Source organism: Notamacropus eugenii, chromosome 4, assembly GCF_028372415.1.
Source record: "Notamacropus eugenii isolate mMacEug1 chromosome 4, mMacEug1.pri_v2, whole genome shotgun sequence".
Lineage (NCBI taxonomy): Eukaryota > Metazoa > Chordata > Mammalia > Diprotodontia > Macropodidae > Notamacropus > Notamacropus eugenii.
The window spans coordinates 152,070,545-152,098,418 of record NC_092875.1 but is presented as its reverse complement, the minus strand read 5'-3'; the positions used below and the strand labels follow the sequence as shown (position 1 = coordinate 152,098,418).

Sequence of the window (27,874 nt, the reverse complement as noted above, 5' to 3'; positions counted from 1 at the left end):
AAACTCAATCCTTTTATTTGAAATTTCTATTTATGAGACTTGGTTAGGATAAGACCATCAGACTTCTCTTTTTCCTTACCATAAAACTCCTTAACCCAAGACATAAATATGTTGGAAAAGCATTTAATTAGTTTTATTTGAGATTTTCTCCTGTGTTACTCTTTATCATCAGAATATATAAGTGCCATCCAAGTCTGCCCTCTTAGACACGTATTGTACCAACTGCCCATGCCCTCCTCATTCCTTACTCCTACCCCACCCCTGAAGGTCCAAAGGTTAAACTAGTAAACTCACCTATCACGGTACATGAAAAGGAAGAATTAGCCATAGTTCCCTAGCTACTAGTGGAGCTTTCAGCACGTTTTCCATGGTGGCTAGTATCTGTAGGCTACATAATGGTAGGATGGGAAAATGCACTGAAATGATCTAAGAAGTAAACTATCAGCTTGACATGTTTTCCTAGCTATTGAAAACCTCCTCCTATTGAAGCCCATTGACAGGGAAACTGTTGAATTCCTGCAGTTTAAGAACCATCTGGTTATGCTCAAAGCCTTAAAGCTGTTATCTCTGCATAAAATTTCAGAGTCTTATACTTTTTTCTTCGCCAAACTATCCATTTTTAAGCCACAAATATTTTTGCAGGCCTTTCAGATTTTATCTAAAAGTATATTTTAACAGTATCTAAATAGTTCTTAAACAATAACAATTTATCTTGATAGATGACATGCTGTGTTTTTTCATTTTATTTTAATTAGCTATTGTGGAACCAAATTCTCCTTAGTTTTAGCCCTTTGAATACTGTTTAATTACAGTTATCATGCCAGATATCTTAAAGGTTATTTTACCAATACAGTTTCATTTAACATAAGCCATATGGAATCAATAGCCCAGTTTCCTAAAGTGAATGCTTGGAAAATCTTACATTCATATGTTAAGAGTACACATCCTTTCCTCATTAGTTGGAAAGTACAGGGATTTTGGCACAGGTTCTGTGTGGAAGCATTGTGCAGCTTTTATATGGATTTTGTTTTTAGCCTTTGATGACACTGTTTAGAATAGGAAGTATCTAATAAGTCAAGCATTTTGTCTAATGTGCTGCCAGTGTGTTTAATATATGCCTGGAGGTCTGAAACATTATCTTCTCCACTACAGTAATATGCATTTAATTCTCTGAAAGCAGAAGGTCGAACTTTTAAAAGGGACTCAAAGTACATTTTCAACTAGAATAATTTAAAACATATGGGAGAGGGGACCAGAGTAATGTACAGTTGGTTTTTATGGTTTAATCATGATCATGTTAATGCACACCAGTAGCTAATTAAAGAAAACTTTTATTGTTCATTTTAAATGGGTTATGTAAAGAGTAAAACTGATATAACAAATACTGCCCAATGATAAATGTTTCTGTTATAGTCACTAACAGCAAGCAAATATTGCTGTTTTTGACAGCTCAAATTATTAGTCCCTTTAGCCTGTAGCCAAGCAAAAGGTCTTTTTAAAGCAATTACATTGTGAAGTTTTCTTTTTTCACAAAGGAATAGTAAGTTGATGCCCAAGTTTATGACCAGGCACATTTAATTAACTGTAAAACTTTACTCAATAGCTGACCAAGTGCTCTTCAGTGTAACAGATATATCTGCAGTGCTCTAGTGACACATCAGCAGATTTTTTCAATATCTACATTATGTCTTGAAAGTTGTAGCTTATGTATTTCAATTATGAAAATATTATTTATGCAACAAGGGAAAATGATAAATCTTGGTTTTGAGTAAACATTTTCAGAAATGAAGCTGCTAAGCCTGGGTACACCATGATTTTTTTAAAAATAAATATCACAGCTTTTCATTTATGGATGACAAGGTCAAATTCCATATTACTTGGAATGTGACTAGGATGCATTGCCATCTAACTTCTATTTAGTAATCTATGCAGTATGAGTGGATGGTACTCTGCACTACCCTTGCTGCTTATTTATTTCACACTACCAATCTACTTAACAGTAGCTAGAGATTAGTATGGCCATAACATTTAATAAATTTTAACAGTAACCTGACATAGCCAATGTTTGATAAAATGTGTAGTGAATTGAAATGGGCACTGTATTTTCTTCTCTTCCTTATAGATGATTGGTCCTTTTATCTCAACTATTTTATCTAGCACTAAATTCATTTTATGTAAGAAAGAGATTATATCACGAGTTTTGAACATTTTTTGTATCATAGACCCCTTTGGCAGTCTAGTGAAACCTGTGGACCCCTTCTCAGAGTAACTTTTTTTTTTTAAAGCATAAAAGAACATAGGATTGCCAAGGAAACTAATTTTATTAAAATTTTGTTGTAAAAATATTTTTTAAGTTCCTGGACCCCAGGTAAAGACAGCTGTGGATGACTCTTTTTTTTTTTTTTCAACTGAACCTGCGATTTTATTGCAGTAGAAGGATCTCGTTGAGGGACTTTCTCTACCAGCACAGATCAGCACCTGCTCTATGATTTATATGATCTTAGAAATGTGAGGCAATGATGAGTTAAGTAATCTGAACCCAGGTCTTCCCAAGAGACTGGCTTTCTATCCATTGTACCATGCTGCCTTAACCAGTAGGAGAAAATTTAATACTGACAGCTAGTTGGATCTTTTTAAAATCATGAATATGTTCTTGCTTTTCATTGAATGAAACAGTTTTCATTCTGTGTTCCCCAGAAGTTCACAAAATTTGACTCATTGGGGTCTGCCATAACATTTAACTCATTTTTTTTTTAGTTTGAGGCACATTTCTATATTTCAGAGTCCTTGTGAATGCCAAGTCTAACAGATAATTTATCACCTAATTTCCTTCATTCTAGAGTTGAGCATCAATGAGCATGATAAGACTGGTCTCTGGATTACAAACATACGCTGTTACTCCAGACCCTTCAAGCTTTGTGGGACTTACAGCTCCTGTATTTCCAGGTGCAGCCTCTGAGAATTCAGATTCACTTGCCTGTCGCAATGAGACTAGGTTGTAGTGAAGAATACAAAGCATCAGTCTATTCAAATAAGGGCATCCTCTATCTCTTGAGCCCCAGCTATTGCTCTTCACATGATGCTAATGTGAGAATTAAGCGCTGATACTATATGAGGAGATACAGTTCAAGTATTTGTCATGTCAGTTTTGAAAGCTTAAAAAATATTATTGTGACTATGATTTTCCTAGTTTTACTAAAGATGATATGCTGGTAAAATCATTATAGATTCATTTTTACCTCTTCCAACTTATCACAAACTCTTTCCTGATTCCAGGGTAGTAGTGCAAATACTGGTTCTCATTTGACAATGAAGGAGAATTTGTCCTTTGTGTGCTTCTTATGTTAAATAAGTTTATTTTAATTTTTTTCTTTCAAAAAAATTATAATAATAATATCAGACTTCTAATTTCAAAACAAAACTGTATCTTTCCTTAGAAGTACTCCTTCCTTTATCAGTTAAGCATAGAAGCTTTAATTTATTTAACTTGCCTTATACTACTATTACATTTTTCATTGGTAGCCTAAAAACTGTTTCACATTTAAACCCTTTAAAAGCAAGTTAATTATATTTTGAGAAACAACATGTGACTGAATCAATCAACAAGCATTTATTAAGCTGTTATGGACCAAACACTCTTGAAATACCCTTGGGATATAGATACCAAAGTGAGTTTTCCTACTTTCAAGAAGCTTACATTTTATTGGGGGGATGCAACATGTTCACAGAAGAGTGATTATAGGAGATAAACAAAATAAATACACTCTAATTTGGTGTGAGGAAAAAAGTGGTGAGAACATAATGAGAAAGTGCAAGACCTTGAAGAGTAATTCTCAAATGGGCACTTGAAAGGACCTAGGAAAAGGAATCTAAGAGCACACTTTTTGGTGGGATGTATTGACATGTTGTTTCCTGGATTACAGCTGCTCTCCTTACACACGTCATGTCCAACCCATCATTATTTCCTTTCCTCTCATAGTTATATATAAGGGCTTATTTAGATTAGGAGTGGTTGATAGATGGAGGAGTCATGAAATCGAAAAGTTGGGGAGAGCTGATAACACTAAATGAGCTAAGGAAAAGTTCAGCTTTTAATTACTAAATTTTCCCCTGATAATTAAGTACCTATACTACTGTAAAGTATATTTCCAGGTATTGGTATTAATATTTATAGGTGACATTTTTCTAGTACGTTTATAATTTGGGAAAACTTATTTTCATACACACATACTTCTCACTCCAGAAAACCTTACAGGATAGTTTTATGTTATCAAATACTATTTTAAACACAATATTGCACACAATTTAGCATAAGCTACTTTTGTCAAATACTTTACTTTTCTCAAGTGGTACTAACTTCTCATAAATACTGTTTTCTTTTAATTCAGAGGATGAGAGACTTAAACTCCAAATTGTATGTTAGAAACTAGAAACCCATATTTCCTCATTTCCCTTCATGTATTTTTTTGGCCCTCTAAGGCAAGTCATCATTTCTTTGGAACGGACGCCTACTGTGTTTTCATGAGGGATGACTACATTAGAAGTTGAATTTGGCAGATTTTTTTATAATTCCCTTTTCCCCATCATACTCAGTATAATTGCCAATCAAATGGAAATATATTAAGTATAACTTATAGAATGATTTTAATATTTTCCTTTACAGATCTCCAAACAGGAACAGAAAAACATGGATACCCCTGATGGCGGCATAGCAGAAACCTCTTCCCGTTGTAGTGGAGCCCAAGATAGTGGCATTGGTAGTGATAGTGTCAAAATTAGGATTGTTCAAATAGAGCAACGTAGTGGTGCCAGTCAGCATCGGATTGCCCGTCCTTCTCAGCAGTCATCAATTGTGAAAAATCTAAATTTTATTCCCTTTGACATATTTATTACTGCAAGTCGAATCTCTCTGATGACCTATTCCTGTACAGCTTTACCAAAAATGAAAGCACAAGACCAGAATGATAGTGAGAGAGTCAGCAAGAGCTCATTAAACCTACCGGCAACAGAATCAGAAGGTGTCACTCAGCCCAGCCAGACTTGTATTTCTAAAGTGACAGCCGACGACCTTGTAAGCAATAGCATTTCTTTCCCTTCTGGAAGAAAAATGGGACTTCTTTCATTAGAAAATCTCCATTCATCCACAAGATCTTCTGCTAGACAAGCCCTTGGTATCACTATTGTGCGACAGCCTGGACGAAGAGGAGCTGGGGACTTACAGCTGGACCCTTTCCTGTATCTTGTGGTATCCCAGCCTTCTTTGCTGCTTAGTTGTCATCACCGAAAGCAGAGGGTGGAAATGTCTATTTTCGATGCTGTGCTTAAGGGAGTAGCCTCTAGCTACAGGTGTACAGGTAAGAGCTATCACATTTGCCAATATGTAACCATTACTACAATGAAATTAGTCTTCATTTCCAAAATTTTAGGATTGATCAACCAACCAAAGCAGTTAGTAGGCCAAAAGTACTCCTTCCTCCCCTACAGACACTGTGAAGTTCATGTCTCATGGCTGAATCAAGTTTAATAATGTAGAATGGTTGAAATATTATAAGGTTTAGCCTTCAGGTCCTTAGTTTTTATTGTATAACTAAACATTATATTTTCAGGAACAGAAACACCAAGGGCTAAACTGTTCCATTGTTTTAATAGAACAAGAAAGTCTTAGTAAGTCCATGGTGAGTTAGCTCACAAAACTATTTCACATGTAAAAACAAATATTTTTTCTATATAAATATAGCTTGCCAAATAAAAGAAAACCTTAAGAGACATGAGAGAGGTACTGTGTACTCTCATCTTATATTTAGTCATTATTATAAAAAAATCAGAGCAAGCTCTATTTTAGCAAGAAGAGATTATCTAAAAATCCCTAAAAGTATTTTAGGTTTTTAAATAATGAGAAAAAATATTATTTAAAGATCCTAAATTATCAGATAATTTTATTGGTTCTTTCTCCCAGAAATGTTAGTAGGATTTTTAGTATATCCTCAGTACAATATTTTCAGTTTTAAATTCCTCTATAATGTAGTGAATACAGAAGTTATTCTGAGCATGTTTCCTTTACCGTATTAATTTGTATACAATGATATGTTACTTTATTTTTCATCCTTTTCATATGAATGTTATGTATCTATCTCTAGCTAGAATATAAACTCCATGAGGGCCAAATCCTTTATCTCCTGTTTGCTTCACCTTATACCATTTTATCATAGATTATCCCTAAATGATCAATTTTTCAATATTGTTGAGTGGCTAAATTTTCCTTCCCTGAACTTTATTTTCCATGAATTCAGTTATCTCCATGCTAATGATTCTCAAATCTACTTATCTCGCCGCAATCTACTGGATTCCAGTCTCACATCTCTAGTTGTCTGTTGGACATATTGAACTAGATATGCCAGAGATATCTTAAACTCAGCATATCCAAAAGGGAACTCAATTTCTTTTCCCAGAAAATTTCCCTGTGACTGTTGAGGGCACCACCCTAGCCCAAGTTCACAACCTAGGTATCATTCTTCATTCTTCACTGACTCTCACCCCCTTTCCAATATCCAATCTATTTCCAAGATCATCAGTTTATCCTTAGCAATGTATGTTGAATGTGTCCCTTCTGGTATTGCCACCACCTTAGTAAGGCTCTCATCTCCTTCAACCTGAACTCTTACAATAGCCAGCTGATCAGTCTGTCATTCACAACTATCTCCCCCACTCCACTCCACTCTATTTTCCACTTGGCAGTCAAAATGATTTTCCTAAAGTATAGGTTCAATCATGTTTCCCCCTTTACTGTCCCGCACCTCTTTATACATATGCACTCAATAAATTCTACTGGCTTCTTGTTGCCTCCAGGAGCCTCTTTTTGGCATTCAAGTCCTCTATGACCTGCCCTTCTACCTTTCTAGTCGTCTTTTACTTTATTTAAAAACACGCACACACACACACACACACTCACATACACACACACCCATCATATTCTTCTAACCAGTAACACTGTTCCACAAACAAGACACCCCATCACCCATCTCTGGTCATTTTCTCTCTTGGTCTCCCATCTCTGGAATGTTCCTCTTCATCTCTACCTTTTGGCTTTCCTTTAAGTTCTAGCTAAAGCTTCACCTTCTTAATTCTACTACCTTTCCTCTGTTGCTTCTTTCCTATGTATGTTTTATATAGTTTGTGTGTACATAATTGTTTTAATGTTTTCTCCTGAATTAGATTATGAGCTCCTAGAGAGCTGGGACTGTCCTTTGACTTTCTTTGTATCCCTGATACTTAGCACAGTGCCTGGCACATAAGAAGTGCTTAATAGATGCATGTTGACTGACTGACTATCCATAACTTTCCTAATGCTAAAGAGCATTTTTTCTATATCTGGTTTCAACAAATATTGATTAAGCTTCTTCTTTATATAGTACAGAGTGAGGGAGCAAGGGTATGGAAGTCCTATCATTGAGCTCATAATCTCATAGCAAAGAATTATAGTATGTGAAAAGTCCTTAACTTTTCCAAGTGCTATCAAAGTCAGGGATGGTAGTATTACTGACTAAAAGAATCTGGAAAGACTTCATGAAAGAGATGAAATTTGAACTAGATATTAAAAGGTGTGTAGTGGAGGCAGAGCCAAGATGACGAGGTAGTAGGGAGAAATACAGCCAAGTTCCTCATGATCACATACATAAACAACACACCATCTCCATACAGATCTAGAAAATGCACTATACTAAGTACTGATGAGAAAATCTAAAGAAAAAAAGTAAAATGAGTCTTTTTTCCAGCCCCGGTCAGCATAGGGAGACAGAGAGAAAGGTCTGCAGACTCTGGGGATGGGAGTTGAGCTAGGAAGAACAGCAGAGAGCATTCCAGAGCAGGGGGAGGCTATACACCAAAACAGAAGAGGTCCAGTCTTGTAAATGGTACAGGAATGGATGTCAGCTGGGAATTCACTTACTCACTGCCCAGTTCCACGTCACAAATCCAGGGCTGAATGAGAAGGGGACCTGCCTGTAGATGTGGCGTTCCAAAGTGGGGAGCATTTGTGAGCCTCAGGATATATACATAGCAAGGCAATGAGCAGTTGTGCAATTCTGACTCCAGGAGCATAATGGAGGTCCAGCTCCTGTCTCCAGCCCAGCAATGGAATATAACTAAGGCAGAAATCTCAAACCAAAAGGGAACCTATAGTTTTCTCACTCTGAACCAGCAGATCTTTTCAACTGTCTGATAGTAGCAGTGTACTACAACTCTGAGACAAACCCACAGATGTGTTGCTTAGTCTCAAACCTAAGTCAGGAACTTAGCACTCAGACCGAGAGGTCAGAAATTAGACTTTGCCTAGGATCCGACATAACAGAATCAGTGATAAATAGTAATTATAATGAAGATAACAACTAGCATTCACATAGTACTTTAAGGTTTGCAGAGACTCATAACCACTCTTAGGGGTAGTTCCTATTATTATATCTGTTTTATAGATGAAAAAACTAAGGTAAATAGAAATTAAATGACTTGCCCAGGATCACACAGTTAGTTAGTGAATAAGACCAGATTTGAATTCAAGTGTTCTTCCTGACTTTGGGATCCAGTGCTCTATCCACTTCACCACTTGGATATGTATGGAAGATGGCTATGTCATAAATGGAGAGGAGTAGTATAAAATAAAGATGGAAATGTAGGGTAGTTCCAGATCTGGAAGCCCAGAATTCTCATCAAAGGAAATTGGACTTTATTTCATAGGTAGTAGGAACACATTGAAGGATTTTGAGGAGGGGAATGACATGGTTATATCTGTCCATAAGGAAGATTAATCTGGCAGAAGGGTGAATGATGGATTGGGGAGGTGAGAGAGGAGACTTTATAAACAACTGCAACTTTATAGCACTTGAAGGTTGATAAGCACTATTTCTTACTATTACCCTGAAAGATTAATAGTGTATCCCCATCGTGAAGCTTAGGAAACTGAGTCTCATACAGATTAAGGGCCCATTGACTTAAATGCCCCATGGGGAATAAATCTTAGAGCCTGGATTCAAAATTAAATCTTCTGACTCATAGTTCTCAGTGCTTTTTTCCCAGCATATAACACTGCCTCTATATAAAGATAATTTAACATTTGAAGCTAGAATTGCAGTGAAGGCAACTGATACTCTAATTTCTGCAGAACCTTGCCACCATCTTTAACTTGAACTGGTACATACACAGAAAACACTGAGGTCTTGTGTTCTAAATTGCATACTTCTAAATTGACAGTCTGGAGGCTAAACCAAGCTTATGTGAAAAAGTAACCTGAAATCAGTAAGGTACTGTATTCATAGAATGTTACAGTGGGAAAAGGATCCCAGAAATCATCTATTCCAGCTCATTTTCAAAGAAAAAAAAAGGTACAGTTATTCTGATTCTGCTACTTTAACTGCAAGAAAAGAATAATTTTTAGCTTAAGTATGAGTAAATAAATTATATATTCATGGAGTCAAGAATTTTAGGACTTGAAAGAGACCATAGAAATCATCTAGTCCACTAGAGCCTCTGTATAACATCAGGCCTGTCCTTTAGGACCATGTGAGAGCTTTAACAAGTTTTCAACTTTTCTTATTAATGATAATAAATGCCAGAGTAAAACTACTGCTTAGTAAATTCTGTGCTACAATAGACTTACCATTAAGGTTTCAGGTACTGCTATTTACTAACCACATGACCTTGGATAAGTCAGTTTGTTGTTTTGGGCCTCAATCTCTTATAATATGAGAGAGGGTTTGAGTAGATGACTTCAAAGGCCCATTCTCGTTTTATGGCTTGGATAGTGCTGAATCAGCACTATGAAAGTCTTTATTTACCTTTCACTGGGTTTCTCTTCACAGTCATTTTATGGCATTCCTTTTTCTAACCACAAATGCATCTGCTTGCTGACATCTTTATTTCCTGAATATTCAAATAGACATCAACACATGTTATTGAGTTTTTTGAGAAGGAAAGTCAGTTATTTAATTTTGGAAGACCTTTGAAAAGGCCACATGTTAGCATAAAATGAGCTCAGGAATGAGAATCAGAACACTGGGTTCTTGTCATCATTCTCTCCCTCTCCTAGCTATGCTATCTGATGAAAGTCCTTTTACTTCTTGGGGCTGTTTCCTAAGTCATCAAATGAGGAGGATGAGGAATGAAGTAATCTGTAAAGTCCCTTTCAGCTCTGAAATGCTGTTATACCATAATCACAAAATTTTTAATCCAAAAAAAATATAAACATCCCCTACAGTTCTAGTAAAGTAACACCCATTTTCATGTTTTAAAGAGTAAATGCTTTTAAGAATCATTTCAAGAAATACACACATAGATAAGAAAAAAAGAGTAATGGTAACAAGTGGTTGATGAAGCTAATTCATCAGTCTAACTAAAATGTGATCTTGGCAACCTTCAAATTAATAATAGGAAATATCCTCTTCACCATAAACAACCCACCCTCATGTATCTCAAAGTAATACCAGAACCTTAATAAGTAAGTAGAACCATTGGACAAAGTGGGTTTGCTGTCTTCATCTCCTGTTACATGATTTTTTTCCTTACTAGAGTTCTTATTTATCAAGCACTTTTCTCCTAATCAGGTAATATAATCAATAGTATACAATTTAATGTGGCTTCACAAAACCTTGTGATGTAGCCAAGTGTAAATTTAACCTGTATCCAGTGAGCAAAAAGCACGTATCAAATATACTACTGACCCATTTGCAATTATCTTTCAGTTAAACGGAGTTGTCAGATTCAGTGTGTGCCACATGGGAGGGAGTAGGATCAGTAGAGCAGCATTCTACGACCATATCCTACACTGCAAGTGTGTTGCCTGGCACAGTGAACAAAAGTGCCTTTAAATGTGACACTAGTGTTTGACTTCTATTTTCCTGGTTACCAAGAAATAGAGATTTTTGAAATTTTAAATGAAAAAAAAAATCCAAACCTATTTCTCTGCCTCTTTAGTGGTTTCTCTCCCAAAGTAGGAATTTATTGTTTTCTGTAAGATGATGAGAGTGGCAGTAGGCCAGTAGCAATTTTAGCACATGCATATGGAACCATGTGATGTTCCTATTTAAGACACTACTGAAGTTATTATGTGGATAATAGGATTTCCTTTTTGAGGTGGAAGAGATGGGAAAATGAGATTATTTTTTTAAAAAATAGCAATACAGCATGGCTAGTAATATTTTATTGTTTTCTATGCAAGTCATAAATTATTATTGCATGTGCTCATATTCCTTTTTATGGAAATCATATGGCAACAAAAATTAAACAGAATTTTGTTTCATTCTGTTTTAAAAAACTGTTATTTAAAGAGAGACTATATTAACTATTAATGACAAGTTATAAGTTATGTTGAATGCATCTTTTCTCCAGAGATCTTCAAGTATTTTATAATCAATTAACTTTGATTTTATAAAAGGGAAAAGTTGACTCACAGGAAGACTGAAGTAGTTTGCCTGTTGTCATCCATCTTACTTAGCAAAGATACAATGAGAATCTGGGATTCTGAGACACCTCTGAAAGAGAATCCCAGTCCTCTTCCAGTAGTGTGACTGCATAAAGAAGAATGTGTCTAGCCAAAAAAAGCCTTTCTTTCCCAAAAGACAATTTGTTCTGGACCAGGGATGGTCAATTTGAGCATTTGACTAAGTCTTCTCTTTTTGCAAGCTATGTCAGAGCTTTGCAATATCCACAGTCATGAAGCCTCTCAAATGTAGCCAGTCAGTGGGCCAAAACTGAAACTTACACTTTAAACAAGTAATCATTTCAATAAAAATTGAAAATACAACCTTCTATTTGTACCAGGTTGCTTGAAGTTTTGAAGACTAATATGACTGAACTGAATGAAGAAACAGCAAAAAACAGTCATGGTCAAATGTCATGTTAGCAGCTTTTTAAAGCCATTTATCACAGTGCTATTACATAGTATTCATAGAATAACAGAATTGGAGAGCCTGAAGGGTCCTCGAGTTCAACCCATATACCAAGGAATCTCCACTATCACATAACCCAACAGGTGATCATCCCCAGTACGAAGAATTCTAAAGGAGAAGTCACCACCTCTCAGGCCACCTGCTCTACTTTTAGATAGCTCTGATTGTTAAGAACTTTTACTAAAAGCAAGCCTAAATTTGCTTCTTTTCCATTTTCATCCATTAGAAACAGCTAGGTGGCTCAGTGGCTAGAGCACTGGGCTTGGAGTCAGGGGAACCTGAGTTCAAATTCAGCCTCAGATAATCACTAGCTGTATCACCTTAAGCAAGTCACTTAAACTTTGCCTGAGGTTTCCCAACCTATAAAATGGGGATTAATAACAGCACCTCCCTCCTGGGATTGTTGTGAAGGTCAGATGAGGTATTTGCTTACCATAGTGACTGACTCATGGTAGGTACTTAATAAATGTTTATTTTCTTCCTTCCTTCCTTTGCTCCTGATTCTGCCATCTGGGGCCAAATAAAATAAAACTAATCCGTCCTCCACATGACAGCCCTTCAACTTCTTGAACACAGCTATCACTTCTCTCTGAGTCTTCAGGCTAAACATTCCAAGTACCTCAGCCTGTGCTCTGTGTCATGAACTTAAGACCCTCTTCATTCTCCTTTGAGCAGTTTCCAGCTTATCAGTGTCTTTCTTAAACAATGGTGCCCAGAAGTAAACGGAATACTTGAGTTGAGATCTGACAAAGTCAGCCATACGGTGGGGTTATAAACTGTCTCTTCCTAGGAGCTGTGCTCTTGCTAATGCAGCTCAAGTTCGCCTTGGCTGTTTTGACTGCCATTTTGCACTACTGACTCATATTGAGCTTGTAGTCCACTAAAACCTCCAGATCCTTCTCAAAACAACCTGTCTCCCCCATCTTATGTTAGGTGAAATCATTTTTTTGCACCCAAGTTCAAGACTTTACATTTATCCCTATTGAAGTTTATCTTGTTAGATTCAGCCTCAATGTTCTATCCTATCAAGATCCTTTTGACCCTCCTAAGAGCTTTCCATCTTACAGAATGAATTCTATAAGAACATCCTCACAGAAAAGTGATACAACAAATGATAAGCAAAATGGAGAGTTTTTTAAATTCAAAAATGAAAATGAATGCTAACATATGTACTTATTTGTCATTAATATGCAAATACCATTATGTATTATATATCATGAAATGGTCTTTCAGTTGGAACTTTAAAAATATTCTGTACTGCATGAATGTTAAATATCTCCTAATTCACCATCTCTGCCTTTCAAATTCTTCCCCATTCTTTAATGCCCAGCTGATTTACAAGTTTTTTCATGACTCTTTTCCTTACAACCCTACCTTAAAAAAATGAATTTATAATGAAAGTCCCATCATGAGTCAATTAGCAAGCATTTAGTAAGTACCTGCTATCTAGCTAGCATAGTACAGAGCACTGAGGATGTTAATACAAAAGCCAGACAATTCTTGCCCTCAAGGAACTTATATTCAAGTAGAGGGAGACCAGGTGTGTTTTATTTTAGGGAGTCTTTGAGATGGTGCGTAGACCTTGCAAGAGTTAATTAACATGCTACTTCTTGGGGAAAAACTTTACTGATTTGATTACCATTCCTAAAGGAAGAGATTGAAAGCCTAAGGCAGAGTTTCAGGGTATATGTATAATGATAGTCAGCTAGAGTTGGGCCCTATGAGTTTGCAGATCATATACTCACCAGTCATGACAGCACTGACCCCAAGGCAAGAGTTCCAAAGCTGGGTTGGTTAAATCCCCCTGGTTATGCTCCTCTGTAGGTTAAGTGTTCTGAAGCTTACTTTATTATGGCATATAATCCTGGGTTCTAGAAAGCAATGCCCCTAAAATGTGGGTCCAGAGGACTTAAAAAAGCTAAAAAGACTTCCATATACCAGTCTTGGAACAGACTACATACCAGTTGTCTACTGGACAGCCTGGATGAATCAGGTAGGCTCTCACCAAGTTGACTGTAGGTTATTAAATGTTTTGGCTATAGCAACCCTTTTTTTTTCTTTCGACCTTACCACATTAAATCAGAATTTTCATTTCCATAGTAAAACAGTAAAAAGATTGTACATGAAATTGCAAGTCCCTATTTTTGTGTGTTTGTGCAGCTTTCTTTTTAAGTATGTAATAAATTCAATCTGTAGCTTTCAAAGATGTCCCAATTGTCTGTGCTTCTTTCTTTCTGCCCTCTCCATTAAAAATGCTTCAATGACTTTCTTTTCTAAAATTTTCCTTCCTTTTTTGGGGGGGAGGGGGGGCCTATCCTGTCCCTATCTGCCCTCAACCTCCTGTCATCACCACCACCCTCATTAAAGAAAAAAACCAAAAAAACAAAGCCTTTATAACAAATTTGCATAGCAAAACAAATTTCCACATTCACAGTGTCCAAAAATGTATCATAATGTTGAAGAGAGAGAGATGGGAGTGGTGGTTCAAAATGTGAGTGAATTCACTTAGACCTTCTCTGTAGCCATTGGGAGCTTTATTGACACAAAAGCAGAAGGCCTGAGATTTTAGCAAGGAACAGATTTATATAGGATGATTTTAGGGTTTCCTTAGGGTTGGAGATCTAGGCTAAGTCTTGTAAGATAAAGTCTTGCAAGATAAAGGCACTATGAATGATACAAGATAAGAAAATCCCATTCCCCAGGATGAAGGGTGGGGACAGGGAATTATATGGTCCAGGATAAGAGGAAGTTTTGTGGTAAGGAGAGACTTTTGGACACCAAGGGCTTCACAAAGTCAATCAATACTATTTTAACCTTAGGGTACTGTTTCTATTCACATCAACATTCTACATTTAGAGTTCATCCCTTCATCCCCTCTCTGTAAAGTAAGTGGCATACTTGATCATCAGTCACCTGGAAATGTTGGTGGTCATTAATTTACTCAGAGTTCTCAAGTCTTTAAATGTTGTTTTTCTACATAATATTGGTATAATTGTAAATTTTTTTTTCTCTTGGTTCTGCTTACTTCATTCTGTATCAGTTCATACAGGTCATTCCAGGTTTCTCTATAACCATCTATTTCATCATTTCTTGCATCATTTCTTCCATTTCATTTATATACCATAATTTGGTCGTCTGTTCCCTAATAGATGAGAATCCCCAAAATTCCCTGTGCTATACTATCAGAAAAAGAACTACTATGAATAATTTTGTGTATGTAGGTCCTTTTAGTCTTCTTTTGATTTCCTTGGGATAGAGGCCTAATAGTGGTAATCCAGTATGATATTTAGATAAGTGGCCAGTTTTTATTACTAGTCATTTTAAGAGTATAAGATATTTTTAATGCAAATGATCACTTTTGATTGCCTTTTCACAGCCACTTACATTAATATACTATTTAGTGCTTTTCTGTCTAATGTGAAGGAATAAAAAACAGTGGGTTAATATAGGTGGGTTGTTGTGTTTTTTTTTAAATTGAAATAATAAGAAAGCAGCCTTTTTCCCTTGATGCTTCTCCTATCTGGAACAGGCTCTAACAAAAATGATGTTTTCTGCCAATATCTTTATATGTAGCAGCTGGATTATTGGCCATCCTCATTTAAATAAAGATGTATGCAGTTGTTTTTTAACATAATCTTATTAGTTGTGTTTATAAATATTTTTAAATCAGTATTTGTTTTGTTTAAGGTAATGTAGTCCAGATTTGTAGTTGCCTCATTTCTTGACTATGCTGCCCAAGCTGCCTCAAAAAATCATTTTTCTTCTTGTTTGTTTGGGATTTTGTTTGTTTTCAAAGAGGTGACTGTGCCATCTAGTCAATTTTGAAGGAGTTGAACCTTCCTTAGGCTGTGTTTCTAACCTCCAGACTCCTTCCTTTAGTACATGCAGAATTAGTCTAGGATCTTAAAATTAAAATCATCAACTTATTCTTACGTACCAAGAAACATTGCAGAAATTTGACTTCTAAATGTTTGGGTCTGTCTTCTTGGTTTTTCTTTTCTTTTTTTCCCCCTCTTTATTATTAGCTATGTTAATAAACAGATATTCAGGTAAAACTACCTAAATTACACCTGATAGTGAGAGCAGTTTTGTTGTTTTTTTTTCACATGAGATATCTGAGTATCAAGATCCAAAATCTAAAATGTGTAACCTTTTTATACATCTTAAGATACTACATTTTTGTAGAAAAAAATCTAATACTCTTTGTTTTAAGTAAAATATTTTCAAATGTGGGCATGTGATTGACTGAGGCACTTATGACCTCAGTATAATCATTCATGGCACAGCTTGAATATGTGCAACTGCAGTAGTTGGCTTCTCCATCCCTGTTAGGAACAGGACTGCGGAAAAGGTGCCAAACATTTCAGTAAACGCACAATTGAAAAATCACAAACTGGCTTCTTACACTTCATAAGTCATAACTGGATTTCATTTAGCAATTGTAGCTATTAAAAAAAAGGATTGAATTACACTTTTTTTGGAACTGAAGATTTTGCTAATGTGCCTGGAAGGACTTAGAATTAACCTGTGAATTGAATGCCTAAAGATCAGGACTTGAACACACACCCACCCACACACACACACACACACACACACACACACACACACACACCCCACATACACGTGTGTATGTATATGTATGTGTGTGTATATAATTAGTGCCCTCCTTCCCATCACCACCTTGTATTCATTTAGTAATTCATATATGTGTAATATATGCCCCCTCCCCACTAGAATATAAAGTTCCTGACAGTGGATTCTATTTCGCTTTTATATTTCTGACTTTGGTACTTAGCATAATCCCTGACACAATACACAGCCAGCCCTTAATTAATGTTCATTGATTCACTGACTACCATTATTACCTTGAAAAGACATACCAAAGAAAAAGCCACCTTGGAGAAGCCTAGCCACATGATCACTTAGAATTTGTAGGGAGAAAGGTTGGATCAGAATGGGGAGGGAAGTAGCTTTGAGCTGTCAAGACCTGTATCTAGACTCAGATCCATTACTGTTTTACTATATCACTGAGCTTCCCCATTTATAAGATGGCAGTGATCACAATTGTTCAGTCTAATTTCTCATCCTTTTGCAGTCAGACCCTACCATGCAACTAAAACTACTGTTACCAAGGTTCCTATTGAATACTTTACTGCTAAATCCCATAGCCTTTCCACTTGACTTTTCTGTCTTTTTTTCATGTATTTTTATTTATTTCGTTAAATATTTCCCAATTAAATGTAAAAAAAAAAATTAACATTCATTCTTAAAAATTTTTAGTTCCAAATTCTTTTCTTTCCTCCCACCCCTTGAGAAGGCAAGCAACATGATATTGATTATACATGTGAAGTCTAGCAAAACACATTTCCATATTATCAATGTTGCAAAAGAAAACATACACACACAAAACGAAAAACTATGGTGTGGATGTTGGTCGATGCCTAGTTTCTTCCAGTTTTTTAGTTTTCAAAGCAATTTTTGTCAGATGTTGAGTTCATGCCCCAAAAGCTTGATCTTCAGGTTTGTCATACACCAGATTACTACAGTTATTATATTTACTCCTGTGTATTGTATACCTAATCTATTCCCAGGATCAACCAATCCATTTCTTAGTACCAAATTGTTTTGATGATTACTGTTTTGTAATATAGTCTGAAAGCTGGTACTGCTGTGCTGCCTTTTATCACTTTTTTTTCATTGATTCCTTTGACTTTTCTCAGACTTTTATACACAGTCATCCACTCCTGTTCTCCTCCTGGATATTTTTTTTCCCTGCTTTGGATCAGTGACACTTCCTCCTTGCGTGTTCTCCTACCTGGAGGTCTGCTCCTTTTTGTTACACTTTTCTGGATCATCATCTATGGTTTATAGTCTTCTCTTCTCCCAAAGCTTCCCCAAAGCTCCCCTCCCCCCCCATGTCTCCTCAGACTGTCCAGAACCTTTCTTCTCTCTTTGTTTATATATTCTTTCTCAGTGATATAGATATTCCTAATGGGTTAAACTGAAAAGAAAGTATGTTTCAGGAGTGGGGGTTCAAAGTTACAAGGATGGAATATTTATATGGAAGTACCAGGTATGCTAGAATATAAAGTAAACAAAGAAGAATAATATAAATTTCTAAAATCTAGGAATTTGGCAACAGTGATAAATCTGCTTCCTGTTGGTCCCCTTCTCCTACTCATCCTTCACATCCTGCAATTGAATATTCAAAAAACCCAAAACCAGGTATGACCATATCTCCCCAGCCCTAACCCAGACATTCTTGGGGAAGACATGGTCATAAGATGTTAGAGATCAGAGAGTACAAACCCCTCATTTTACAGATGAGAACACTGAGGCCCCCAGAGGACAAGTGATTTGCCACAGCGTGCACAGGTTCATAGTGGCATTAAGTGATACAGGACCCAAGCCTTCTGACTCCAAATTCAGTACTCTTTGCAGTTCACCAAGCTCAGGTGTAGGGTACAGGAAGGGCTGCTGATGGAGTGAGAGACTGGTAGGTCTACCTTATGACACAATATTCATTCACATCATGAGCACCCAGGGGACTGTGACTCCTAGTAGTACACAGAATAGAGGAGATGAGAGAGCTAGCCAGATTTACTCTGTAGTAATGAGGGAAGGTTCTGTAGGACTTAGGAACAGAAAGGGGCCCAACAAGTCTTATGCCTTTTACATTTTTGGATGTTGAAGGGGAGACTCAGCTGGTTTCCCTTTCTGCTAGTGTCCTTCCAAAGCCAGGAAATTTTATTTAAGTCATTTAGCATTGCTAGAGCTAAACACAAGACTGGCTGCCAGCAGTGACTCCATGAGGTCTCACAGATGGAAGTGGAGTGACCTAATACAGCAGGTCGTCATTCAGAATACTTTCAACCACAGCTCGGATCTCTCATTAAAGGACACTTTGAGCATCAAAGAAAATTTTTGGCTTTTCTTTGCCAGGTCACATACAGAAGGGTTAAATTAAAGGCCTAGCTAGCAGCTCTTGGGCCCTAGACTGGATGGGACAAAGGGAGATCAATCAGCACCCAGTTAATTTTTCTCCTCCACTTTGTACCACTCCATTTTTCTTCTACATTCCCTTCATTGACAGTAAACTTTACATCTTCCTCTTTTAGTACAAAAGTGTCCGGATATCAAACTTGAAACCAAATGAGAATAGAAACCCTAAATTAAACATTTTAAAGTTACTTACAAATTACTTTTTCTGCACTCCTTTTACAGATTAACTAAGTTTCTGTCGTACTTCTTTGCCAAAGTAATAATAGCAGATGTCTATAGAGAGCTTCCTGAGCCTTCCCATCAGTCTTCACAATGTATCCCCATTTTACAGATGAGTAAACTGAGGCTCCAAGATTAAATGCTTTGTGTGATTCCATAACTTCTCTGAAGAAGGATTTGAAACAGGATTTCTACAGCTACAGCACTATACCACACTATCTCTTAAACAGTAGGAAGCATAATTTGTCTAAGCAAATTAGTAATCTTTCCCCCAAAAAAATGTGTTCTTTTGAACCATGCCTAAATGACCAAGCTCTCACTTAAGTATTAATTATTTCTCCAAACAACTATCTAATCTGATTCCCTCTTATCAGCTTCTTATTTTCTTGTTAATACATCAGGATTGGCTTGTGGTCTGTGTGAATAATTTTTCTCTACTGGAACAGCTACTTATTCTATAAAATTTTATGTTACTATTCTCTAGTAAATGAGAGTGAAAATCTAAGCAAGCTTACTAGAATCCAGATCAATGAAAATCAGTTTGGGACTTACTCTAAATTTACTTCCTTTGTCTACCCACCCTGTAGCTCAAAGGTGTCAAACAGGCACTCAAACTAGATTAAAATGTAGCTCGGAAATATTTTTAAAAATAAATGAAAATTTAGTAGAACACATAAGATGTTGATATATGGTTTTTGAAATCAATATGTGGACCTCAGGGATCCTTCTTAGTGCCCCCTTTCTATTTAAATTTGACACCCGAACTCTAGCTTAACTGTCCGAAAATAACCAAAAGAAAATAGGAAGAAAAAGGGATGGGCTGTCCTCAGCTCCTAAATAACTTAGGATCTAGAGTACATGCAAATAGAGAGGAGTATGTGGGTAGAGAAAGATTGATGATAGTAGCATTATTTTTACCCTCATAACACCCTCGAAGGTAAGGGCTATTCTCCCCCTTTTACATGTGAAACTGAAGCATCCAGCAGCTGTCTACTGAAGTCTTCCTGACTCCAGGTCTAACACTTCACTCTGTCACCTACCTGCCTAAAAGTTTGATCATTACTAAGTCATTTTGAAATAAACAGATATATTCTGTTGAGTTCATTCCTTCTGGCTTTAGAGACTAGACACTTTAAAATTCACACTACTTTATACTTATCAAAAAAGTATATAAAAGCCTTATTTACTAAGCTGCTTAATGGTATTATCTTCTATCAGGTGACTAAAGGAACATACCTTTTTCAAAAGAAGAACTATTTTTCAAACCATTAACAACCATATGTTCTTTTGTTAGCTGTGCGAAATTTTCTTGTTCAGGGTTTGATATACGTTATAACTTGAATGCATTATAGCATGAGGACACTATAATCATCAGATTCTGTTCTAAGACTTTCACATTAAGCCACTAATGAAAGTGCGATGTAAACAACTTGATCATTTAAAAATGATCTTGCCCGGTGAGACAAGGCAAGATGGTAAGCAGAATGTTTAAATCTGAGAAATATTTGGATTTTCATGTGGAGCAAATGATAATGAAAATTCTTCTGATCTCAGTTTCAAAGTTTCTTTACAGAAAAGACACAAGCGATATAATTATTATCTCTCACTTAAGTGAGAGTGAAAAGTGAAAAAACAAACTCATTTTATTACTCTGGAAATTAGCCAGTCATTAAAAGTCCCCAACTTAGATAACGTTACTCCAAAAGGAGACCTTGGGACCTCATTTTAATAGATCTAAGGAAAACCCATATTAGCAAACCAATTACAAAATTCAGATCAAACTTAGGGAGATCGATAGCCTGGGAAGCATTGATAAATCTTAGAACTGGTTCACACTTTCTGGATTTTCTCTTTGGTAGTTGCTCCTTTTGAAAAACATGGGATTATTTTCTTTTTTAAAACAGATTTTTACTGGTCTTTTTCGTTTTAAATAGATTTCCTCTTATAATCCTCCCTCTCTCTTCCATCCCTTATAACAACAACAAAAAAAAAATTAAGATAAAGAGGAAGAGAAAAAAATGAAGCAAAACTAGTTTATACATTAAAAAAAAAAAAGCACTGGTATTATATATGTTTCAATCCCACCTCTGCAGAACCATGGGAAAAAATATCTTGTTATATCTTTTCTTTGAACCCAAGCTTGTTCTCTATCATTTTCCAACATTCATTTTTTACTGTTTTATGATAGTTGTTCTTTTCATTTACATTTTTGTAGTCATTGTTTTGTTGTTTTCTTGACTCTGCTCACTTCACTTTGTATCAATTCATGCAAGTTTTTCCATATTTATTATATGCATAATTTTATAGCACAGTAATATTCCATTAACCTCATGTATACAATTTGTTCAGTTAGTCATTCCCCAGTCAATGAGTTAACACTTTTTTTCCCCTGAAAGCGCTACTATAAATATTTTGATATGTAGGTAGCCTTTCATTTTATCAGTGATTTTGTTGGAGGTGTCTGTTGGAGGTTGGAGGTAGCAGTGGAATCTCTGGGTCAGAAAAGTGTAGACATTCTAGCTATGTTATTTGCATAGTTCCAGATTGTCCCCCAGAATGGTTGTACTGATTAATAGGTCCACCAACAATATGTCAGTGTGCCTGTTTTCTATAACCTCTCCAACGTTGACTACTTCCATCTTTTAAAATTTGATGTGAAGTGAAATGTCAGGGTTCTTTTGATGTACATTTCCTTTATTGGAGATTTGGAGAATTGTTTCATATGGTTGTTAATGGTCTGAAATATAGTTCTTTTGAAAAAGGTTTGTTCCTATCCTTTGCCTCTTTGTCCATGAAGAATGGATTTTGGTCTTATATGTTCCTCTTAGCTGTCAATGTTTCTTGGACATCAAACCCATATCTGAAAGTTTTGATCAAAGACTTTTTTTCCTCCAGTTACCTGCTTCTCTTCTTACCCTAGAAACCATAATTTTATTTGTACAAAAACTATTCAGTGTCATATAATCAGAATTATCTAAAATTTTGCAATTAATTTTTTGCTTAAAAATCATCACTTGTACTTCTGCAAGTTATATGGCCAATTTTTTTATGGTATGATCTTTAATATCCAAGTTTCATATCTAGTTTGAATTTTTCTGGAATATGGCATAAGATGTTGGTATGATACTGTTTTTTTCTAGACTGCTTTTTAGTTTTCCCATTAATTCTTATCAAGTAATGAGTTCCTTTTTAAGTATTTGTGATTTCGGTTTTATTGAACAATGAATTATTAAATTGCATTATTTCTGATTCTTCCTTGTCAAGTATGACCCTTGGGTCAACTTTTCAATTTTTTTAACTAATGCCAAATGGTTTCAAAAGTTTTATAATATAATTTGATTTCTAGAAATGGCTATTTCCTCTTCATTCTTGCCTTTTTTTATTATTTCTTTTGTTATTCTAGGTATTTTGTTCCTCCAAATGAATTTTGTTGTCATTGTATATAATTCTATAAATGTTCCTTTGGTAGTTTGATTGACATAGTATTAAAACTGTCAATAACTTGGATGGTATTGTCATTCTTATTATATTGATACAACCCAGGCAAGAGGCCTGAATATTCTTCCAGATATTTAAACTGTTATTCATTTCTTTAAGGAGTATTTTATAATTAAATCTATACAAGTACTAAGTATGCTTTCCCTCATCCTCTCCTCGTCCCGTTTTCAATCAGCAAGAAAGGACAAAAGTCCGTTTCAACCCACCTTCTCCCAGTTGAGAACAAAAGAAAAAGCTTATCATATCTCAAATTATAGTACAAAGTGATAATCATCAAAATAATCTGGTACTGGATAAGAAATCTCAAGTGCTTTATCAACAGAATGGATTAGGCACATAACATATAGAAGCAAATGACTACAGTGAACTGATGTTTGATAAACTCAGAGATCCAAGTTGTTGGGGTAAGAGCTCACTCTTTGACAAAAAGTGCAGGGAAAACTGGAAAATAGTCTGGCAAAGACTAAGCATAGACCAACATCTCTCACTGTATACTAAGATAAGCTCGTAATGAGTACATGATATAGACCTATAAAAGGTGATATAAGCAAATTAGATTAGCATAAAAAAAGATAACCTGTCAGATATATGGATAAGGAAAGAGTTCATGACCAAACAAGAGACAGAAAGGATCACCAGAGGTAAAATGGATAATTTTGATTACATTAAATGTAAAAGGTTTTGCACAAACAAAACCAAAGCAGCTACAATTAAAAGGAAAGCAGGAAGCTGAAGGGGGGAGGAGGGAATTTTACAGCAAGTTTCTCTAATAAAGGTCTCATTTTTCAAATGTATGGGGAACTGAAGCAAATTTATAAAAATAAGATCCATTCTCTAAATACTTAAAAAGACAAAGTATAGTGTTATAAGCTCATTTGATAGCAATTTATGTTTTCAAATATTCCAGCATATTCTAAAAGATGTGATCTCAAGGATGTGGGTATTGCCTTCAAAAATGCAGATTGCTTTAAAAATAGGAACTATTCCCCATTTGATAAATGGTTAAAGGAGATGAACAGGCAATTTTTCAGAAAAAGAAATAAAAGTCTCAATATATGAATGAAAAAATGCTCTGTCATAAATGATTAGAGAAATAAAAATTAAAACAGGTGTGAGATATTACCTCACACCAATTAGATAGCTGACATCTAAAAGGAAAACCAAAACAGTAGATACTGGAGGGGATATTGAATAATTGAGACACCAATGCATTTTTGGTGGAATTGTGAACTAGTCCAACTATTCTGGAGCACAATTTCAAACTACTTTCACAGGGCTATAAAACTGCATACTCTGGCCGAACAGTACCTCTACTAGGTCTATATAGCGAAGAGATCAAAAGAAAAGGACCTATGTGTACAAAGATATTTATACCAGCTCTTTTTGTGGTGGCAAAGAATTGGAAATTGAGGGGATGCCCATCAGTTGGGGAATGGCAGAACAAGTTGCGGTATGTGGTAGAACACTATTGTGCTATAAGAAATGACAAGCAAGGTGGGTTTAGGAAAAACATGAGAAGACTTATATGTACTGATGCAAAGTGAAGTGAGAAGAACTAAGAGATCATTGTACATGGTAATAGCAATATCATAAAGACAATCAACTGTGAAAGACTCAGTTTACTCTGATGAAAACAGTGATCCATGACAATATTTAAAGGACTCCTTATGAAAAAATGCTATCTGCCTATGAAGAAAAACTAGTAAATTCTGAGTATAGATTAAAATATATTTTCTTTCACTTTATTTTTCTTGGTGCTTTTTATTTTTGCAGTGTGACCAATGGAGAAATATGTTTTGCATGACTTCACATGTATAATAAATATCATTTCTTGCCTTCCTTATCGGGGGAGGGGCTGAAGGAGAGAGAATTTGGAACTAGAAGTAATTTTTTTAAGGGAATGAAAGCAAAACAAAAAACCGGTTACAAACATGGATAATCAAGCAAAACAAATTTCCTCTTTGGCCTTGTTAAAAAAATAGAAAGGTGTCATCATCATTCCTTAAGAATCATAGATGCTGATCGTTTCTAAGTTTTTCAAAGTTGTTTTTCTTTGCCATATTCTTATCATATAAATTGTTTTCCTGGTTTTGTTCACTTCACTTTCATATGAGTCTTCCCAGATGATTTCAGAGAAACCTCTTCATCATTTTTTATAGCACAAAAATCTTGCATCACATTTATATTCAGGGATGAGAAACCTGTGGCTTTCTAGGTCCTTGGGTGCAGCCTTTAGACTAAGTTCAAGTTTTATAGAACAAATTATTAAGGGGATCTGTTCTGTGAAGTTTGGATTCAGTCAGAGGGCCAGACTTGAGGACCTAAAGGGCCACATGTGGCCTTGAGGTCACAGTTTCCCCACCTCTGCAATTTGTTCAGCTGTTCCCCAATTTATGAGCACCCCCTCAGATTCCCTTTCTTTGCCACCTCAAAAAGAGCTGCTATAAATATTCTTCTGTAGCCTTAGGGAGAGTATGTTTTGCTTAAGGATATTCCCTCCCAGTCTCTAATTCCTCTTCTCCTTTCTCTTTCACTTCTGTTTTCCAGTTGAGTGTGTGGGTCAGAGACCACTGATTCAAATGAAAATCAGAGACTTCTGGAGGTAGAACCAAAGCAGCAAGATTTTATTACAATCTCACCAGAAAGGGCATCTCCTCTCTTATAAGCAATCAGGAGAGTGAGGCAATTACAAAAGGCAGAAACAGAGATTATATAGCCCTAACACATATCCCACCCCCCTCCTGGCCTTTTACTCCTATTGGCTGGGAGGCAGACTCACAATCTAAACTCCAGTCTACCCTGTGCATAGAGGACAAGGAAGCAGTGGAATAACCAACAGGCATTGTGTTGATGTGGATATTGATGTGGCAACCCAAGGGGGGGAGTTTAAGTTTCATATTCCCAAAAGTCACATGATTTCTGGGAAACTGAAACTTAGGCCTAACCATCTACTGATAGCCTTTTGTTAAGCACTGAGAGGTCTTCACTAACTTCATTCCATTCATTCATGAACTGTATTTATGTGTCCGTGTGTGTGTGTGTGTGTGTGTGTGTGTGTGTGTGTGTGTGTGTGTTTCATCCTTTGACCAGCTCTGAGGAAAGTGAGGTTTCCGTCAGCTGCTCGCCCCACCCTTATTCATTGTTTACAAAGATATCTACTTGTGTACTCTCATTATGTAAGATAATTTCCCCTAATCTTCTTTCACTAGTGTATTCTTCCTTTTTCTTTCCATTCTTCTCCTAGTTCAGCTCCTTCTTTATTTCCTACCAGCTATGCTGCTTAGTTTTCAACTCCACCACCATCATTCCCCTTCCCTGCCCCCAGGATAAGGTCATCAACAGGGAGCACATCACCACAGAGATTGCTTCAACATTAGTACTTGTAACTCTTCTACCTTCGGTTGCCTTTCTTCCTCTGATTGGAGGACTGGAGAGTGGAAGCTAAAATTATTCCCAGAGCCTTTATTTAAAGAGGGCTTGAAATCTCAGCTGACTCTTCATTTCCCACCAGCTGTATTGCTTGATTTGGCTCCACCATCATGCTGCCCTTCTGCCTCCTCCCAAACCTGCTTTTCCAGCTTTTGTGTGTTATCTTCTTTCATTAGACTATAATCTCCTTGAGCTCAGGAACTGTCTTTCTTATTTCTATCCCAAGTGCTTATCATAGTGCTTAAAATTGTAACTGTTTCTTTTACTCAGGAACTCTGAGGGTCTTCCTCTCACAGTTTGATTTTTGTTTGTTTGTTTAAAGGGGCCATCCCTTGAGTAACTTTAAGAAGCCTATTCATTGAATGGGTGTATCTCACTCAAAGTGAGAATGTGATAAGACCTTAGCCTGAAAGGGCCAGGGCCTCACACTGCATCCTGGGCCATCTCCAGTCATCCTGATGCATATCAGGCCACTGGACCCAGATGGCTCTGGAAAAGAAAATGAGGTGGGTGGTCTTGCACAGTCCTCCCTTCTTCACTCAAATCAAAGTCAACTGCAAGTCATTTCATCATCTTGATGTCATGGTTCTCTTCAAGAATGAAGGCCAAACACATCAACAATAAATAGTAGGCACATAATAAATGTTTGTTGTATTGTATTATAAGATTATCATAACATGACAGATCCATTCCCAAAACCTCTAATTAGACTCAACAACTCCTGATGCTGATAGGATTCTAGGGGGGCATAACCTTTCTCCATGTTAGAATGCAAACAGTTTAGCTTTGTGTATAGTCCCTTACGACTGTTCACTTATGTTTACTTTTTTATGTTTCTGCTAACTCTTGTGTTTGCCCTTCAGAGTTTTTATGCAGTTGTAGTCTTTTTATCAGGAATACTTGTAAGTCCTCTGTTTATTGAAAGGTTCATTTTTTTTTCCTCTGTAGGATTATAATTAGTTTTGCAGAGTCAGGTGTTCTTGATTATTAGCCTATATCCTTTGCTTTCCTTAATATTGTATTGTAAGCTTTCCATTCTTTTATAGCGGTAACTGTAAGTATCTCCTCAGTATCTGAATTATTTCTTTCTGGCTACTTGTCATAGTTTTTCTTTGACCTAGAAGCTCTAGACTTTGACTTCAGTGTTTGTGGGGATTTTTATTCAGGGGAATTGTTTCAGGAAGTGACCAGTGGATTCTTCCTATTTCCACTTTGTCCTTTGATTCTAAGAGATCTGACTAGTTTTCTTTTAAGACTGCTTGAATTATGGTCTGTTTTTGGTTCTTTGTTTTTTGGTTGTGCCAATTCAGGTAAATTTTTTCTACTTGGATCTGTTTTCCAGGTCAGGTGTTTTGTTTTATTTTTGTTTTTTCTTGGAATACCTTACATCTTTTATTTTTTTCATTCTTTTGGATTGGTTTTTAACATTTCTTGTTGTCTTATGCAGTCATGAACTTCTCTTTGGTACATCCTGTTTTTCCAGGTGTTTGTTGCTTGGTCAAAGTTTTGTAGTTTTTGTACCAAGGTGTTAATTGTCTTTCCAGGTCTTCTTTCCATAACTTTAATTTCTTTTCCAATTTTTTTCTCTAGTGTTCTCATTTCTTTTAAAAAAAACATTTAATTTTTTTTAACTCTTGCTTCATCTTTAGTAATTCTAGTTGAATTATGTCTTAGATGTGTTTTTCTTTCAGTCTCTACTTATAGATGTTTTAGAGTTATTCTATATTTTTTTTTTTGGACTTGAGCATTAGGTACCTATCACAATAATAGCTTTTTGTAGTAGGATTCTT

At 36.0% G+C, this 27,874-nt stretch overlaps 1 protein-coding gene across 11 annotated transcripts in view; it reads left to right on the top strand.

Annotated features, from left to right (window-relative positions):
• Positions 1-27,874, top strand: part of VPS13B (vacuolar protein sorting 13 homolog B) — a 1,048,068-nt gene that overhangs the window by 772,301 nt on the left and 247,893 nt on the right. For all 11 annotated transcript variants that reach the window (XM_072606881.1, XM_072606871.1, XM_072606867.1 and 8 more), the window contains one exon: positions 4,664-5,354. In XM_072606881.1, coding sequence (XP_072462982.1) covers positions 4,664-5,354 — 691 coding nt within the window. The remainder of the gene's footprint in view (positions 1-4,663; positions 5,355-27,874) is intronic.